The sequence below is a fragment of the Coloeus monedula genome (assembly GCF_965178545.1).
Source record: "Coloeus monedula genome assembly, chromosome: 4".
Lineage (NCBI taxonomy): Eukaryota > Metazoa > Chordata > Aves > Passeriformes > Corvidae > Coloeus > Coloeus monedula.
In genome coordinates, this window is record NC_138784.1 from 26,776,732 (window position 1) to 26,796,486 (window position 19,755).

Here is a 19,755-nt window from a genome sequence, read left to right on the forward strand (position 1 = left end):
TCCTCTCCCTCCCTGCCAGCCCAGTGCAATGCCCAGTGTGTACAAGAAGGTTTGAGAGAACAAGGAGCCTGTGGCAGTAGGTTGTATCCCCTCTCTTCCCACCCCAACATCCAGCCTTTGCATGCAAGTAGGTGCAATGGTGCTACCTGTGAATGCTCTGGATACAGAGGGATCCTGTGCGCCCCACTCCTGCATATCCCAGGTATGTTAGCTGGTGCCACCATCCCATGTGCACGTGTCTGTGCATTCTGTGCCATCACCTGGGCCAGCCACTACACTGGCAACCCACATCTCCAGCGCCCCTCCATTGTTACGGCTCTGTGCTGTAGTCCCCAATGACTCCTTTCAGCAGCAGGGGTTCCTCAGGCTAGCTGTGAAAATCTTCCACAGCTCCTGGCGTGTGTCACTCAGCCTCACCTGTGAACCTGGGAGAAGAAGTTTTCTCCGCCATTATAGGAGAAAGTTTCACGAAGGATGTCTGCACTTCAGGCAGCTCTCTTGAAAGCTGTTTATTGCATAGGTGAAGTTACAGCATTTCAGGGAGTGGGTATCCAGAGCCAGCCCTACAGCTGCCAGCTCCAGCTGTAGGCATACCTGAAGCCACTTTCTGTTCAAGTTACAAAGCATTATGTACTTTTCTTTGCAGAATATCTTAACACATAACAACCAATAAGCACCATACACAATACCTTTACATTTGCCTATAGCCTATCATGGCTACTACCATCACCATATTATAGTCATTATTATCCAATCACAAGAGTAAGTAAGTTACAATTTAAGCTTACAGCGGAAAATTCTTAGGCCTTTCTTCTTCTTGCTACATCAACATTTCTTGTTTGCCTGCCATATCTTTGTTTTTGGTAAAGACATGTTTTCTATTTACTTATGCTCTTCTTGAGACTTATTTACTTGGTGAAAAACATGTCTTTGTTTGTAGTCACATACCTTTGTCCTGCTCCTAAAAATCTCCTTCCAACTCATCTCTAACCTTTGCCTTCTCAGTTACTCAGCGATCACTGTTTCAGCAAAACATCTTTTATTCTATATCAAAACTTGCTTTCATTTCTACCTCATCCCCAGCTTCTACATTCACAGACCTTTCTGCCAAGCCTACATACCTTACCAAACTTTCATCCTCCCCAGCACTCCATCCCAAAGAAAGAAGGAGAGCTCATTGGGCTGCTGTGAGTGAGTTATGCAGGGACATGCAGTCAGTGGGATTACTCCTGTGCCCAAAGTTTCACTTGCCCAGCCAAGCAAAGACTCAAAGCACAGGTGCAGTCTGAAAGTTGGTAATTCTCTGGGGATGAAAGTTAGCTTTTAGCTTTAAGGAATGGATCAGGACATCCTGCAAATATCCTGGGTCTTTCTGGGCCATTTAATCTACCAGACTGCAATTGCATCACCATTCTTTTCCACACCAAAACCAAGCGCACTGGCAGGAGCTTTCTGGCTCTGTTTCAGACAGAGGACAAGTCAAGAGTCCTTTCATTCAGCCAAGTAACAGAGACCGTGATGCAAGTACCCTAAGTGGGGAGTCTTGCTCAGCAGGGAAATGCAGTGAATAGGATTACTGCTGTGCCCAAAGTTATACTTGCCCTGGCAAGCAAAGACTCAAAGAGCAGGTGTAGTCTGAAACAGACACATTTTTGTGACTTGGGGCTGTGAAATGGAAATGACAAGGGGCTGGGTTGCATTGTCTGACATGCCACCCTTGGATGCATGGCTCACATTCCCTGCCCTCTGGCACATCAGAGCCATATCTCCAAGCACTAGCTTGGAAACCTGCTTCCTCACCTCGACTCCCTCATAGGTGGGATTGCCCTGTAAACAAACACAGGTGAGCTGTGGGGTAGCATAAAAACCTCTCCACTGTAACTGAGGGGCTTGGAGCAGTCAGGAAGAAGTTAAACCATCCCTGTGGGAAGAGGAGCCTGCACTCACAGGGGTCCCCTCTCCCCTTCTCTGTGTTCTCCTCTGCATGCTGTCGTGCCTGTTTTGACCTCAACTCTGCCCATGACTCAATGCAGAAACTGAGCAAAAGAAGACAGCAACCAGGTGAGGGCTGGATTAGAGAGAAACTAATTGTTCATCTTCTCTGGTTTATGTTTTGTACTGTTTAGTTTAGACACAATCAGCATCAAGTCAGGTGTTTTCCATGGCTATGAAGGACTTTATTGTCAGCAGCATCAAACGCTTCCCCAGTGGAATAAAAGTGGTTGACAAACTGCACGGCCGGCGCTTTATTTTCCTGTTGTTCCCCCTGGGAGCTGCCTCCCTCTAGCCCTGGGCAGGCAGCAAGGAGCAGTCTGCAGTGAGGTCCCCTTTACAACAGGGTAGGTCTCCATCTGCCTGGCTCCCGTGCCAGCTACGCTGCCAGGTTATCTGGGAATAATTAAGCCAAAGGCAAACAATGCCTGAAAACTGAGATTGTTTCTCCTCTGTGGGATCTGTGCAGCCAGAGAGACCTCAGGGGAGAAGGAAATAGTCACAGATACTGAATTAAACTGCATAAAAATCAGAGAAGATACTTAGTGCTGGAAATACTACACAGTATCAGGTTGGTTTTCTTCATGTTTTCCATCTCTTTGCCCTTAAGGAAGCAGAGAACTCACGCTGTCCTGAGCTCTGCCTTCCACCAGCATTCTCAATGGCTTGATGTGGGTCATTGGATGGTGATTCCTCTTCCACTTCCCTCAGCCCTGGACACCTGAAGGCATGCAATCATTGTCCCTGCCACACTGTGCTATGGGTGCCTGTCTCTTCTTCTCTGTGCTCCCACTTGCTCACCAAACCGTTCATATTCTCATCCCATCCCACCAAAACACCTGTCTCCTTTCCTCCTTGTTTACTGTGTTGCCCTTCAAAGTCTCTTACAGTGAGGAAGGTGTAGAGTGGCAAGCTGAATCCCTCTTGACCCTGAAAATGCCACAAAGCTGGCAAAATTAAGAAACAATCATAATAATGAAAATGAATATGCAAAAGAAAATCAGAATAAGGGAATGAAGCATCAACTTGGATGAACACCCAACAACTGACCATTGAACTCACGCTGTGGGATATAAATTGTTGCACTGGAACATGCCATTTGAGGAGGAAAAAAAAAGAAAAAAGAGAGGAAGGGAAAATATTTCAAAAATTCAATTTTTTTTTTTTTTTTTAAATCACACCTGTTGTCCTTGGAAGCAGGCAGCACAGGCCTGACCTGGCAGGTCTGCATCACTTCACCTCCTGCCATGGGAGCAGGGCAGGGGGTCATGTTGTGGAGCTGCCCATGCTGTGGGGCTGCTGGTGGCCGAGGTCAGGAAGCCGCTAGGCAGGGGCAGGAGTGGCCATGGCACCCAGCGTGGGAGCGAGCCATGCAGGCCACAAGGGCCCCATTGTCCCAGCTGGGGGCGGGCTGGCTGCACAGGGCTGGACGTGGGGGCTCAAGCATGTGAATGACAGCAGCCCCAGGGAGCTCTGCGCCCCGAGACACCACAGCCCTGACAGCGGGGACAGCTTGGGCTCCCCGGCCCGCTGCCCTCGCACCTCTGCTTCCAGCCCACTGCCGACCGCCATGGAGGAGGACATCGCCCTTCACCGCAGCTGCCTGTCCGCCCCAGGCAGCCCCAGCCGCATCCCGGGCCCCCCGCGGCGGCGGGACAGCCCCCTCGGTGTCCCTGCCTCCACGAAGCGGAGCTGCCTCTCGGTCACCCTGCGCCGGGCTGGCGGGGGTGGCGGGGGGCTCCCTTGGGAGCGGCTGCGGGGCCCGGCCCCTGTCACCCCAATCCCTCCTCGGCCCCGGCCCGTGGCGGCCGAGGGGCCCCAGCGACACGGCAGCTCTGGCGGGGCCGAGGCCACCCCGGTGGCGAAGATGGGGGTGTCCTGCGCCCCACCACACTCCGGTGGGTCTCTGCTGACGGGATGGGCTGGGCAGGGGGAGGGAGGCACCAAGGGGTCCCTCGGCAATGACATGGAGCCCAGCATGGGGCAGGACCCTTCAGGAGAGGTAGGGTGATGAGAGTGAGGATGGGGGCTTCCTCCCCTTGGAGTGATTTCCTCTTGACCCACACTGGAATCATGGGTGGGCAACAGCTGGTGGCAGGAGAGCCCGTGTGGTTTTTGAGCCTGGCACTCCGCAGGGAGACAGGCAACAGTGGTCACCATGTCAGGAGATTCTGTGGGTGCTGGGGTGCCTACCTCCCTGTCTGTCTGTCTGTCAGTCAGGAAACCAGCCTGTCCACTGCTCAGCCTGGCCCGGGTAACTGCTGACAATTATTTCTAAATGTTCCTGTAACCTGCAGTGGGTGCAGTTTTCTTTATGTCCCAGAACACTGCAAAAAGTGTGGCACCCCAAACGCTTGCCAAGTCTGCCAGGCATCCCACAGCCTGTCCCCCACCCAGGGGCCTGCCTCGTGGTGGAGGGGCACATGGTGCTCCTGTCATCCCACTGCCTGGAGGGTCAGAGCATTCCCAGATGTCGGTGCCCCAGCACAGCATGACAGGGACACAGTGCCTCTTGGGACCGGGGCTCACAAATGTAGTAGAAGGAAATGCAAAGCAGGGAAAGGGCATCCCCATCCAAGGATGCAAGCAGACAGAGGCATCCACACGGCTCTCCAGGCACAGGCACATCCACAGGGCACATGGAGGTGCCTGCCAGAGCACACGGGGATGTGACCTGTGTACCCCAACATGGTCCAAGTGGAAGGACCTCTCCCTGCTCGCCACACACAGGCACACACGCGCGCATGTACATGCACGCACACGTTTGTACACACACGCGCATGCAGAGGGGACAGCACTGGCTCTGCCTCTACGCCTTGGGCTAACAGCCAGGAATCACGGTGTTGGAGGAGAAAAGGTTTCTCACACCTCCACAGGCAAAGCTGAAGGGCAAATCACTTTTGATGAACCAAAACGTTCCCAATTTCCTCCCTCTGGGAAAGCAGAAGGAGATTTTGCAATCTGCTGATCTCAGGAATTACCTAGGGGCAAAGAGCACCCTTTGTCAGCCTCGCCGGAGCTAAGCTGTGAAGGGTTAAATATGCCCCTCCCTAAACAAGCAGAGGTGCTGAAAAGGCTGGGGAACTGGGAGGGAAAAGGGCAAGAAAATGCCTGTGGGGTGTGGGTGTGCAATGGGGGCCCCTCCAGGACATAGGGGCCCCATCGGCAGCGGCCCCTCCGACCCCGAGGCCATGCTCCCCCCCCCGCAAGGCAGGGAGGCTGGCGGGGGCCTGGGATGGAGCCGGGGGCCTGGGATGGAGCCGGGGGAGGGTGCGCGGGGGGAGATTTTGCGGAGATGTTTAATATTCAGGTCACATGACGATGGCAGCAGGAGCAGCACCAGCATCCCCGCTCTGCTGAAATAGCCACTGGAGAAGGAAGGGAAGGAGAGAGGGGGGAGAAGAGGACACAGGGAAGAAAGACAAAGGTAAAAGCAAGTAGCCCACTGTGCTGCTTCATCAGCATCAGGCTAGAAAAGTGGGGGGAGACCCACCCCTTTGGGAGAGGATTCGGAGACAAAGGAAGCTTCATGTTCAAAGGTAGGATGCTCCGGGCTTGGCAGGGCTGGGCAACGCCAGAGGGACACCGCTGGGGCTTTTTGCGCAGGCATCCTCCGCCGTGCCCCCACACTGCCCAGCTCTGGGCACGGGGGAGGGATAACCCCGGAGGGCAGTGGGGGAAATCGGTCCTGGCTTTGTCTTTCCTCTGTTTTTTCCTTTTGGTGGCAGCAGTCTTGTATGAAGGAGAAGGAGCAGGGCTGGTTGTGGTGCTGATGGGGAGTAGCTAGTGCCAGGCACTGCTCTGAAAGAAAGGGATAATCCAGCCGGCCCAGGGCTGGGGAGTGCCCACAAAGTCCTCGGCACCTGGCTTGTCCCTTTCCAGTGACAGGCAGCGGGGATGTCCTGTGCTGCTCCCTGGGCATCTGCACAGGAGCCAGCAGGCATGCGGGCAGGGGCACAGGCAGCTGTGGTGGTGTGGGTACCCTGCTCCAGGGGTGCTCAGCATCCTCTCGCCTTGCGATACAGCTGTGCCACCCAGGTGGTGAACTGGGACATGGGACAGGGATTGTACGGCTGGAGAGCAGCATCAAGGGCATGGCTGGGGCTATGGTGGCTGGGCTGGGGATGTGCCCAGCTCCTTCACCTCCAGCTTCTGCATCTCCAGAGAGGCTTCGGCACAGGCTGTCCTAGATTTCACTGCAGCCGAGCTCTTGCCCAAGCCCTTTGCAGAGTGTTGAGGTGATGAAAGGTTGCTGTTGGGAAGGCTGCGGCAGTCCAGAGGATTGGGATGATCTTCAAGCCAGGCAAAAAGATCTGGTAAGAAGAATGGTTCTGTTCTGTACCCTGAGGTCAGGCAGTGCATCCGGCAGGGCTCAGCCATTGCCCTGCACAGCTGAAAGAAACTCCCTGGGGTCATGGGAATTGAGGAGGGAAAGGTATTTTTTCACAGTGGAGAGATGCTCCGTCCAGCACCTCTGCAGCTCTGAAGGAAGGAGCAGGTCCTTATGCCAGTGAGCTCCAGGGAAGCTGTACTACTGAAGCAGCTGCTTGCTTTCTTTCCTAAGAACCTGGCATCACCCTTTGAGGGCCTGCTTCTGCCAGCCACCTTCAGGCTTTGAACCCATCCCTCCTCCCTGTTCCATGTCTACAGGGAGTGGGACTGTGGGTCCAGGACTGCATGAGTGGAAGGGGCTGGGGTGAGATGTGTGTGAGGATCACTGCCTTGAGCTGCAGAGGGACAACCTTGTGCTGCACTGGAGGAGAACTGCAGTGAGGCCATCCATGTGTTATGTGGGGGTTAAATAGCTTTTCCTTGCTGGAAGCTGGGTTGTGGTGAGCACTGTTTGCAGCTCTCCCTCCCTCTTGCCACCCAGACAAAGGATGGGAAGGCAGGGGGAGGGGATGCGACTATATCTGGGTTATCCAGACATACTAGATGTTAGTTCCCACTACCTGAGCCCCTAAGGGACCTGCAGGGCCACCTCTGTCCCCACACAGCTCCTGTGAACGTCAGAGCATGAAGGGTGAGCTGCAATAGTGGTGTCTGCTGCTGGCCACATATGTCGGCCCTGCAGGAAGAGGTTTTGGGGTGGATCAATGGGTGTCAGAAGCAGGAGCTAGCTGGGACCATGGGGACCTCTCTGGGCACTCATTGCTCTTCCGGTTCAGCCTGTCCCTGCCCCAAAAGCTGCACCTTTCCTTGGTCCAGAGTCACATGGAGCATCTCCTGTGAGCCAGACATTATCCCCTGACAGCCCAGCCCAGCCCAGGCCACCTCCTACAGGATCTGGGCAGCAGTGGGGTATCACCAGCCACGGCCCTCTTAAATTAGCTTCTCTTAGCACACAGAACAAAGCAGCAGGGAAAAAGGCGGCCTTGCAAACAGCGGATGTACGTGGTTAACCTTGGCTACCCCTCTATTCATTATCAGCTGTACTGACTGTAGTGCCCTCTCGTGCATTCATTACAGGGGACAGCTGCAAGGGCTACGGGACATGGCCAGGACACAAAATGCCACCCCTGACCAGCCACTCAGTGCGCTCAGGAGGCTTCCTAGCAGCATTAGCTTTAATGCACATAAAACAGAGCCACTCCCAGGAGAGCAGGCAGGCATGTTTCATGTCTCAGGGTGCCTCTTGCGGCTCTGGTCCTGGTTTTACTCACCCTTAACTCCCTGGCAGGCTGTTCCTCAGCTGGCTCCTTGAATTCAACTGTGGGAGGCAAAAGGTGGAAGATCATGTGCAGAAAAATGAACCCCTGGGAAATTTCTGCAAAATGGGGGCTTCCCTGCCTGAGGCTGTATGGGAGGAACCTCACACAGAGAGGAAGGCAAGTGACCTAGAGGAGAAAGGGAGGTGGTTTACCCTGACACCTTGAATGTCCTGATATAAAATCCAGGAAATATATTTAAGGAGACTTCTGGAGATCTTTTCTCCTGGTCTCAGGGTTTTTATAGCTGCCCAAGAGCCTGAATCTGAAACATCTCACCAGTCACTCCAAGCTCCTGGCTCCAGCAGGGAAGCTTGCAAAGGAATGGTCATGTATTGTGATGTCCACAGCAGTTAGCAACATCTGCTGACCCTGGGCAAGGCTTTCCTTGGTGAGATTGAGGGATGAGTTATGAACCTCTTAGTGAGCCTTGAGGCTGACAGCAAATTCCCTCCTTCCTCCTCCCTATGTAAGAACAAGGGTTGAAAGAATAAAGGAGAGGGCAACAGATTCCTTGAGGACAAGCTACCACCCAGGCAGTGAAAGAGTCACAGCCCACATGGCCCATGTCCTGTACCCATCCCATGCAGCTGCTCAGCTGTGCTTCCTTCCCATCTTGACCTGTTTCTTTCCACCTTTGGGGTTTATTTGCCCCGTTTACTGCAGTAGCCAAGTGCCTCACTGGGGCCACAGCCTCATGTCCCTAATTCCCTCATCATTCCCTGTTTGTTTCTCTCTTCTCCCACTCTTTGGGCTAGGTAGGACCCCAGCAGGGCTGTGCATATGGAGAATGCTGCAGCAGCATAAGGGACACAGCACAGCCACACAACCATGATACGGGTGATGAGGGCAGCCTGGGAGAGGATGAGTGAAGGGCAAGGTGCAGGCGAACTGGCTGGCCTGGCCCTCTGTGCTATACCAGAGAGATGGGCTTTCCTGGCTGGCACTAGCTTTGATAAAACTGAAGAAAGACGACAAGAGCCTCAAGGGATGCTTCGTCAGCAGGAAAGGCACAGACTAGTTGTGATGGGTGTAAGAGAGGATTGCAGCTGAGAAGCACTTGGCTCGGCAGCCTGCCTCCTCCAGCAGCTGCCCGGCAGCGTGAGGTGCTCCAAATTGCCAGTCTGACTCAAGCCAGTGGTCCATCTTGTGCTCTGGTCCCCCCCAGGGTGCTGCTCACTGCTTCAGGAGAGGATGACGATAGCCCAGGGTGCCCTTGCTCAGTGGGAAGAGCAGGAGGGGGGCCATCCTCCCACTGACCTCTCCTGTGTGGGCATGGTGGAACAGAGGTGGTACAAGAGCTTCAGATGTTACCCACAGTGCTGTGCATGAGTGGCTGTGCCACCATCCTCTCATGCAGAGGAAAGATCCTTCTCCCAGTTTAATATAAAAGACTTCCCAAGCAGTGGAAAGGAGCTGAATGGAGGCACCCTTCTCCCTGCCAAGGGTGGCCCTTCCACAAGGTCTTTCCTTAGCACATGATAGTGGAATATTACAGCTAATATAAAATGTAAAATCTTCACTGTGTAGAGCAGCCCTTGTGTCAGCACCAGAACTTTGATGTGGGAGTGCCAGGCAGTGTCCCCATTCAGCCATGGAGCCTGCTGCAGCCTAACCCTGTCCTTGAACAAAATCTCTCTGATCTCTTCCCAGCCTGCCGCTGCCTGTCTTGACTAAGCTGTCACAGGGACCCCAGATTGGTGGCATCAGTGTCCCTAGCCCAGTGACTTCTGAGTCATTTTACTTGCGAAGAGGGGCATGTGTCACCCACCAAATGGCAGTCACCTCCCTGGCTGCTCATGTCCTTTTCTGCTGCCAGTGGATTCTGATAAGTGGAGAGAAAACTCTGCCAAAATGATGGAAAGGGATAATTTAGTGTGAGATACTTGAACTGAAGTGGCATCCAAAACAAATGAAGTACTTACCAAGCAAAAATGCATTCTGTCTCTGTCCTGGAAAAATAACCCTCTAATGAGACAAAGCATGGGGGAGTAGAGTAATTAGAGTGGGAGAAACTCTAGTTTGCAGCTGGCTTGTATATGAAAGGTATTTGATTCCTATCCCCTTCATCTTCCTTCCCAGATTCATCCCTCATGCCTCCATTCCCCACCAATTAGGGCTTTTCTTCCATGCCCTGTCCTCTCCCAACCTCCCAGCGGGTGGGAGCTACTCACTAATGAGACAGAGACAAATGGGTGAGGCTTGCCCCAAGCAATATGTGCCATCACCCAAGAAAGGGTCAGGGAGGCTGGAAAGCCCTCAGGGCTTTCTTTTTACCCAATTGTTCTACATGGAAGAAATGAGGAGGCAGAGATGACAAGAGAAGGATGCAGATAATTAATTTTGTGATCATGATGATTAGTTTTTCAGTATGACAACAACCATTGGTCTACAGGTAAGAGGCAAGCACAGAGATTATGGCCATGCTTTCACTTCCACCACTGCCTTCGTCTGAGGAACTCAGCCTGTGCACCACAGCCAGTAATGCAGCCACCCCTGGCAAGGGCCAAGCTTGCAAGTCCTCATGGTACATCCCAAACTCTGTTTCAATGCCAGGACTTGACACATAATTTTTTAAAGTCTGTTCCATCGCAAATTTTATGGGGAACTTGGAGGGGCAAAACACAAGGATCCTGTTGAGAACCCGGAGACAAAAGCAAGGAGACACACATGGAGCTTTGGGCACCTGATTATTAGCCCAGCCAGCCTCGCTGCCCCTGCTCCTGCTGTTTGGAGGTAGCCATCAATACACTGCATTCTCAGTGAACCCCACTTCACCTCCGTGTCTGGAGTGGTACATAGAAGAGTGTGCTGGAAACTCAAGTAGATGTTCCTCCATGATGAGCCTTACCACTAAAATCTTGACATTCAGTTATCCTCAACACCCCTTGAAAAGGCTGCTCAAAGCTGCCCTCAGCCCCTGTGACAGGTCAGCAGGGAGGTTGTTGTTACACCTCAATGATTTTTCAATCTTTGCCCCCATGCAGGACCAGTGGAGAACAAAAACGAAGCAGCCATGTCTGAGCTGGTCCCAGAGCCACGACAAAAACCAGTCGTGCCAATGAAACCCATGGGCATCAACGCCAGCTTGCTGGGCTACATCGGTATTGACACCATCATTGAGCAGATGCGCAAGAAAACCATGAAGACAGGTTTCGACTTCAACATCATGGTTGTAGGTAGGCAGAGACCAGCTGAGGAACTGGGAACCATGGCCAGGGACTGTCCCCTGAGGCCAGGTGGGAGAGTGAGCCCTGCAGGGAGGGTGTGAGGGAGCAGACAGCACTTGCTCTGAGGGAAAATAGAGCCTGCATAAGGCAAGGAGACACCTACAGCCCCTTCCCTTCCCCTGCCAGCCTTGCTCTGTTCCCTGGGCCCGCTGTCATCACCAGGCTGTGGCAGATGTCACAAGCTTCCTCTCTGCAATCCTCAGGTCAGAGCGGACTGGGAAAGTCAACATTGGTAAACACCCTCTTCAAATCCCAGGTGAGCCGCAAATCTTCAGGCTGGAACCGGGAGGAGAAGATCCCCAAGACAGTGGAGATCAAAGCCATTGGGCATGGTAAGAGCCAGGCTGCTGGGGTGGAAGCAATGCTGATGCTTCAGCACAGTCTTGCAGAAAATCCCAGCAGTCTACGCAAATAGTTCTTTGGTATTAGGCAGCCCTTTCTCCATTGGAAGCTAAAGGACAGTTTTAGATGGCCTCAGAGACAGACAAGGCTTTTCTTAAACATCAGTGCCCCTGATGCCACAGCCAAAAGTGAGGGGTAGAAAAATAGACAGATTTCATCACCTGAGACATTAGTCTGCACTTGTGGATTAAACCTTGCTGTAAGTCATTTTCACCTGCAGTTACATGTAATAATCTGTACAAATTGCTTTGTTGGGTCCCATCCCAAGCCTGGTAGTGCACAGCTCCTTGTGGCAAAGTATCAGCACAACTCCTACAGTGGTGCAGTGTAATGAGCATCATCTCAGATTCAGGATGATGCGTTAGAGGGGAGGAGAAGTTGTGTTAAGGTAGTACTACCTCTGGGCTACAGACTGAGCACAAATCCATTTTCCTGTGGCAGAGTGGTATAAAGTGGCTTTCGTGTAGATGTTACCAAAATTTGGGGTCAGACATGCAAATGAGGGTCATAACTGTTGAGGCATGCATGACCCAGCCTGGTCTAAAACCCTAATGCTTTGCTGGGTAGGGATGATGGCAGAGCTCTCTTGTTCCCTTTTGGCACACAGAGACATGTTTCATGATAGAGCAGGTCCTCAGGGAGGAGAATGATTGTTTGCAATTTCTCACCCAGTCATTGAAGAAGGTGGTGTCAAAATGAAGCTGACAGTGATTGACACACCAGGATTTGGGGACCAGATCAACAATGAGAACTGGTAAGTTTTACAAGGCCAAGGCCTTGTGTCCCAGAAAGGGCTGGAGTTAAGATGGTATATGAGTGACTGTCATCTGCTTGGCCCGTGAAAGCATCTGGGATCCTATTGCACTCCAGGGGCTGATAATGGGGCCGTGGGACTGTGAAACCATGTGTGTGCTTGGGGGTATGCACATATTACATGGTGAGTGCTTATTTCTGTGCCCAGTTACAGAAACTCTTAATCATTTGTGCTGATGGTGAGATGCTTGAGGTGGACTTTTTTTAATGCCTGAGACTGCTTTGTTGCTGTCAGAGCTGGGAACACTGTAGGCAGGAACTTGAGGAGATTTGTACCTGTCTATTCATCTCTCTCTCCCACCTCAACAGCTGGGAGCCTATTGAGAAATACATCAACGAGCAATACGAAAAATTTTTGAAAGAGGAGGTGAATATTGCAAGGAAGAAACGAATTCCAGACACACGTGTGCACTGCTGCCTCTACTTCATCTCCCCTACGGGCCACTCGTATGTACACAGTCCCTCATCCTTCCTCCAGCCCTTGGTACCTCTGTGCCAGATACATACCCTACACTGCTGCATCTCAGACATGGATCCGGGGATCCTGCCAGCAGGGCTGGCCACTGTTTAGCTTAACTTTGGGTGCTGTGGGGCTTGAAAGGGTCTAGGATTACAAGAGCGGAAGAAATACCACTGTGTTTTTTGGGAGTGGGCAGTATGGATGGGAAGAAGGAGATGAGAACATGGGGGCAGCAAGTAGAGTATATACAAGGGAAGGTTCACGGGTGCCCTGATGCTGGGACAGTCACTAGGATGAAAGGGGAGGAGGGTAAAAAGTGACCCCTTCCATCTTGTTCCTTCTTGGGCTGCAGCTTGCGGCCTCTGGACCTGGAGTTCATGAAACATCTCAGCAAGGTAGTGAACATCATCCCAGTTATTGCTAAGGCTGACACCATGACCTTGGAGGAAAAGACTGAATTCAAACAAAGAGTGAGTATCTCCTCTTCTGGATGGCATCCTTTCCTGCCCTGGCTTGGAGGCGGGAGAAATGAGTGGTATCCTTCTTCTTGGGATTGCAGTGCAGTCCCCAGGGTGTGCACAGAGTCCAGAGCTGGGTTGGTGGGTAAGTCCTAAAGATGCAGCTGTTTATATCTCTGAGGGCATCTGTTAGAGAAGGAAGAAATGTGTGTATTCCTGTGACATCCCGTGGTATGTTCTGTCACGGGAACTGGAGAGCCAGACAAGTAACCGAGGTTGGGAAGAAAGACTCATCATTGCTGGCCTGTGTCCTGGCTTTGCTGTGCACTTCCTTGGGACAATCCCTTCAGCTTCTGCCCACTGGAAGGATGTCCCAGATGTGTTTGCCTGGCCTTGCCAACTTCCTTCCCTTCAGGTTTGTGCTGCTTTGTGCTCCAAAATGTCTTTCTGCTTAGGTGCGCAAGGAACTAGAAGTAAATGGGATCGAGTTTTATCCCCAGAAAGAATTTGATGAGGACTTGGAGGATAAAACAGAGAACGACAAAATCAGGGTAGGAAACATTTTATTGTGGGAGGGGAAGGGGGTATGAGGAGGGCACCACATTTTGTTCTACACTTCAGCATCATTGCCCTCACACATAAGAAATAAACTGCTTTTTAATCTCCATTCCTGTGGTAATTGCAGTCTCTTTCCAGGCCCAGGGATATCTATAGAGTAAACCTATGAATATCTGCACAACCCTATGGATAGCAGAGTCTCCTGCACTATGTGCTCTGGAAACTGATAGTTTCTCCCTGTGCTTAGAGATATCTGGGTCCCCAATAGCCTCACCTCCTGTCCTACTTCCCAGGAAAGCTGCACCCCTACTCCTATTCTGGGTTTCCTCCGTACAATTTCAGCCACTAAACTTGTTGAATGTTCATGTGTCTTATGGGGAAGGATTATTTGAGTCCTCTCTTTCTATTGTGAAGAACTACAAATCTGGTGAGAAATACTCACCTCAAACTATCCATGTGAGCAGCTCTGGGCTGACATACCCTCTGCTGGTTATGCTAAGGTATTTCTTCCCCTCGTCATCCCCCTCCTGAGGAATGCTGGAGATAGCTGCAGAAAAGCTCTGCCTCAGCTCCAGAGCCCTTGGCACTGCTGCAAGCTACCCACTAAGCTTGTTAGGGTGTAAGGACACCTGGAAAGCAAGGGTCCAGAATTCTAGGGATAGTACTGGTGGGTGAAAAGGACAGCCAGTGAAGTTTTGCTCTGGAGAATCTTTTCCCTCAGAGAAGGCCTTGTGTTTGTTGAGCTGAGAGGAGGAAAGGTGGATGGGGAACCGTGGTGGTGCTACTCTCTGGAATAGGTTCAATGGATCTTTCCACGTGTCTCTCCCCAGCAGGAAAGCATGCCCTTTGCAGTAGTGGGCAGTGACAAGGAGTACCAAGTGAATGGCAAAAGAGTCCTGGGCAGGAAAACACCTTGGGGAATCATTGAAGGTAAAAAACCTCTTGCTTACAGGAGCTGAAAGTATGTCTGCAGATCACAGTAAAAGACAAGGGTCCAGATGACCTTCCCATCCCATTTTTGACAAACTGTTTGAAACCAAGCAAAAGGAGAATTCTCAAATAGCTGTGCCAGAAGGGAACTGCCATGGTCAATATGGTACCACTATCACCACCTGGCAGAAGGTGAAGCCACTCCGAACACCATGGTGTGTGAAGCTAAGCTCCCAAGGTTGCCTTGGTTTTCAAATGAAAATTCCTATGTGACTGATGAGCACCTCTTGGTGTCTCCTCAATGCTTGACAGCGTGGCGTTGACAACTGCCTGTCCTTTCTGAAGTATGCAAGCTCTACCCACTTGGAACCTGCCCCCATGGCAGTGACTTTCCCATGCTCTATAACCACAAAGGGGCTGTTGAAAAAATCAAATGTAATGATTGCTTGCTTTCTTTTCAGTGGAAAACCTCAATCACTGTGAATTTGCCCTACTCCGAGATTTTGTCATCAGGTAAGGTCATGGTCATGCACCAATTTTCTCTTGATGAGCTGGGAGTCTTCCTGAGATCCACTCAGAGTGAAATAGCCCCTATTGAAAAGAAAATAAAGTCAATTTCAGGCAGTGAAAGTTTATGTGGTGTAGGGTTGGATTGAGTTAAGGGGCAGATACTCCAGTGCCTCTCTTAGTGACATGATCATTCTGTAAAGTAGGTGCTAGTTTTCATGTATGAGCTGGATGCCTGGAGAAAACTGGGATACTACCACCCCCATTAAGGTTGCAAAAATTCCCATTAAGGGAGTTAAAAAAAAAATCCAATTAAGGTTACAAAAATTTCTATTTGCTGCTGACAATAGGTCAGTGATAAAGAGGTCACTACCACATCCGAGATCAGGTTTCCTTACATGTTGGAGGATGTGCTGGAACATATGAGCTGGAAGTGAAAAGCTTCGTATTTCATTAGCTTTCATTGTCCTGTCTCATTTCTACTCTGTTTCATGAAGTTGCCTCGGTAAAGATTCTGTAGAAGAGCTGTAGATCCAGGGTCATCTCTCTTCCCTATAAAAATAACACAAAAAGAAAATAACAGAAACACAGTTCAAAACCAGAGCCCTGTGACTCATTCCACTTGTGGGTATGGTGCTATTGAGCCAGGTATAATGCTTTGACATCACCCTACTTCCCTCTTTTTATTCTGTAATACCTTCTGCAGCAGAGGTGCTTTTCCAAAGTCTTTCAGTAAAACCATCCTGCCCAAATGATCTTCACAAAGCCTGTAACAATCCAAGTCCATAGGCTGTCTACGGAGGTCAGTGATGATGCTCACAGCTGTGTTCTGCAGCTTATGGTCTGCAGGGAACCTGATACACTGATGCTTCCTTGTCTCACCACTGCTTCAGATAAGTCCCGGTCTGCTCTGACACACCAGGATGGCCAGTGGCTGTGCCAGTGGCACGGGTGCAAGAGAGGCAGGGCACTGGTAAGCACAGCCAGGAATTTCAGCCCATGTCCTGCATCCTGCCTACGTCTTCTCAAATGCTGATGCTCCAGTTCTCAGTTGTGTATGATGGCACCCGTGCTATCCATGCAGAAAGAGGGGTACAATAATTAGCTAGACAGACTGAAAAAATCTTCCATTTATTTCAGGGAATAAAATTATCACCAGAAGGACAATACTTACTGCGCTGATATTGACTATCATATCCTCTTTCCCAACCCACTTTGTCCCCTGCAGGACCCACCTTCAGGACCTAAAAGAAGTGACCCACAACATCCACTATGAGACCTACAGGGCCAAACGGCTGAATGACAATGGAGGGCTGCCCCCCATGACTGTGGAGACAGAGGAGAACCATGAAAGTAACCTGTGAAACACCCTCCCCCTCCACGGTCACCCGGTGACTCTGGATAGACAACCCACCCCTGCTACCCCTGACTCTACCACGGGCCTGTCTCTGAAGCATGTGGCACATCCTCCGTGGGAGTGAGAGGATGCAAGTGTGAGTGCGTGCGGGCGTGCATGTGCCTACCTGTGTGCCGGAGAGGGACAAGAGCATCTCCCCATCCTTCCCAGAGTGTCCCTGTTCTTGGTTTGTTTTTTGCACAGTGGAGACTGTCCGTCAGCTTCCCTTCTCTCTTTTCTGTGTCTCAGCTGTGTATCTTGCCTGGGGGAAATAGTGTTGGGGGGGAAGGATTTTTAGGGGCATGGATTTTGGAGGGGGGAGGTGTGGGGCATGCTGTGGTCCTGTTTTTATCACTTGGAGACATGGCAAGGAGAGATTCTGGGAGAGATGGTGGAGTTGATGCATGCATGTTTCAAGAGATGTCAGCAGAGATTTCTCTTGGATCTTCCATGGGTGTAAAGGCAGCTGGTTGGTCTGAGGGCATGGTGGCCTGGCATTTTATCCCTTTTTCTTGCTGTGGCTTCCCAAGGGGAAACGGCAGCTTGGAACAGGATAGATGAAAGAAGACTGACATGTTTTGTGGTTCAGAGCAAGTGACTTGTGGGAGGAGACAGACTCAGTTCTTGGCCTGTAGCATCTAGTTGAGAAGCATCAAAGTACTTGGGGAAAATAGATATATTTTCCAAAAGAAGCAAAACCCAGAGGAAAATAACATGTTCCTGCTGCAGAGGGTGCATTTGCCCTGCCCAGCACTAAGGTGAAAAGCCATGCTTGTATCACAGGCATTTGACTCTGTGCAGATCAGACCAAGCTGTGCTGGGACCACCCCAACCCATGGGGTCACCCCATCCCCTGGCTGCAATCCCCCATTGCAGCGGTCTCTCTCCACCAGCACTGAACAGGTCCTGGCCAAACCTTCCCCCAACTTGGCCCCTCTGCTGTGGGAGCACAGGGAAGACAATGCCACAGGGGGTCCCTGCTGGGACCTCCCCCAGGGACAGCTCCACTTGGCATAGGGCCTTGAGGATCTCAGAGAAGTGCAAAGAGCTGTGGATTGAGAAGCACCGGGCCGGGGTGTCTCCCCTGATGGTGGGGGCACAAGAGGTACTGAGGAGGTATACCAAGATACCTCTTCCTCACCCTCCTCCTTGAAATGGCTGCATTTGCTACTGCAGCAGTGCTGTTCCTCTGCCCTCTTACTGTCCCGTGTCCTCCTCCACTCCTGTGCTTTTGTCCTCATTCCCTTTTAGCCCTCCATAGCCTTCTTCCTTCCTTTCTTTCCCTACCTAACTTTCTCTGTTCTTCACCCTTTAAGTCTCTCCTTCATTTCTCCAAGTACTTGAATATTCCTCTTCTCCAGGCTGTTTCCTCCCTGTCCCAAGTTCTCATACCTTCTTAACAATGTGCTTTTGTGTCCTGTTGAGAAGCTGTCATTTTGCCTTTCCCTGGAGGGGATGGGGAGGGAAGGTAAAGACCCAGGAACAGAAAGAGGCTTTACTGAAGACTACATGTTTGTGTCTAGCTGGTGTGTCAGCTGTTTTCTGGACATCCCTGGATGAGGTTGAAAGTGTCAGGGCTGCGTGGGCAGAAGGAAGGAGGGGAGAAGACCAGAAACACTGAGTTTGGCAGTGTCTGCATGTCACATGGCTGGCAGGGGTTGTTCCCACCAGGACACTTTAAACACACATGTGGAATGCTATGGCCTGGCATGGCAGCACTGTGAGTAAGGGGAAGTGCGGGGGGTTTGGATGGGGTGGAAAGGCTGGCATGGGAGGGAGGAAGAGGGAATAGCAAATGAGCAGCAGAGGAGGATTCAAGTCAAACTTGATGTTGGCTGTATGGGGGCCAGGGCTGGGAATAGGGTTCTCCAAGCCTTAGCAAAACTGTCAAGAGCATATGTCCATCTGCTGGCTTTCTCTGGTGCTGTAACTGCAAAGCAAAGTTCTCTTCACTCTCACTGCCACCTGTCTACACAAATCAGCCATTCTCAGCACTACTAGGATGTGAGGGCCATCCCAGCCCTTCCCAGTCCCTTCACCACCCACGTTCACAGCCCCTGCTGTTCCTGTGTGCAGTGTGTGCGTATCGCCTTGCCCCCCCTTCCCCCGGCACCAGGCCTCCTCAGTCCTGCAGGGAACAAGAGCCTTGTCACTGGTGCCAGCAGCCACACCATGGACCCTGCAGAAACCATCCTGCCACGCTGCCACACAACTGGCCCTCCTCAGCCCAAGGACATCAAACCTCATCAGAGACACCACCAGGGCTCTGCTTCTTCACAGCACTGAAACACAAAGCCACGTTCCATTGTCTTCACCCTGGGCTGCAGAATGGTAATCTTTATGACTTTTGGGTCCAGCCAAGGGTTATGATGGAGAGAGACAATGCTGCCCTGCTTAAAGAAAGCAAAGCAGACCCATGCAACAGAAGAGAGACTTTCCTTTGCCTGTAATGTGGATTTCAAGGACAAAGCTGTGTGGTTTGCCCTGTAGGTTTAGGAATTTTTATTTGTTTGTAATAACGTGATTTTTATGCCCTGCTCTGTAATTTCTTGTTGGACCATAGACTACTTCTAAAGGATCTGTAAAAGCTTGCTGAGAAAAGCTCAGGTACTCCTCACTGCCATCTGCTCATGCCAATAGCCTACCAACATCCCGTGTGTCTACAAGGAAGTGTACAAATGGCAAATCCAAAAAAATCCCACGTGGCATAACAACGGGAGATGCTGTTGGGAAGAAGTCTCTGTAAATGGATAAGCTGGGAAAAGCCTGAATCGCGCGCCACCAGCTGAGTTCCAGGATGAGCACAGCAAGTCAGCTGTTCCCCCGAGATATCCCGAGTAATACTGCAGAGGGGAAGAGTCTAAACCTTACATCAGACCTGCCCACTCAGCGCATTCGGAGGCTCACACACTGCTCACCAGATAAGCCGTTCGCCAGAACAACTTTGCTAAGCACGGCAAATCCTGGACAACTTCCACTGAGGCAACCACGGCAGCGAACAGGCGTGGTTGCACCGAGCAGAGAGAGCCACAGGAGCGAGCAGGGCTGCGTGTAGGCACCAGTGTCTGTGGTTCGTTGAGCGGCCGGGCGTGGGGCGCGGGGCCGGGCGGGGCCGCCACTTGTAGCGTTCCCGCCGCCACCGGCGCCATTAAACCGACCCAGCGCCGCCTCACTTCCGCCTCGCTCCTTCTCACTTCCGCCCCGCGCGCGCCGCCGGCCGGGAACGCCGCGGGGGGCGGGGCCTGCCGGGATGCGTCATCGGGCGGGGCCGCGCGGTGTGACGTCACTGCCGCCGCCGGGT

At 51.7% G+C, this 19,755-nt stretch overlaps 1 protein-coding gene across 1 annotated transcript; it reads left to right on the top strand.

Annotated features, from left to right (window-relative positions):
- SEPTIN3 (septin 3) lies at positions 1–16,422 on the top strand (the record flags this gene model as incomplete). Its single annotated transcript, XM_082281138.1, has 10 exons — positions 1–202; positions 10,688–10,879; positions 11,134–11,262; positions 12,005–12,086; positions 12,455–12,592; positions 12,958–13,075; positions 13,519–13,614; positions 14,452–14,551; positions 15,013–15,064; positions 16,287–16,422. The coding sequence occupies exons 2-10, from the start codon at positions 10,717–10,719 to the stop codon at positions 16,420–16,422; spliced, it is 1,014 nt and encodes a 337-aa protein (XP_082137264.1). The 5' UTR covers positions 1–202; positions 10,688–10,716.
- Positions 16,423–19,755: the final 3,333 nt, after the last annotated feature.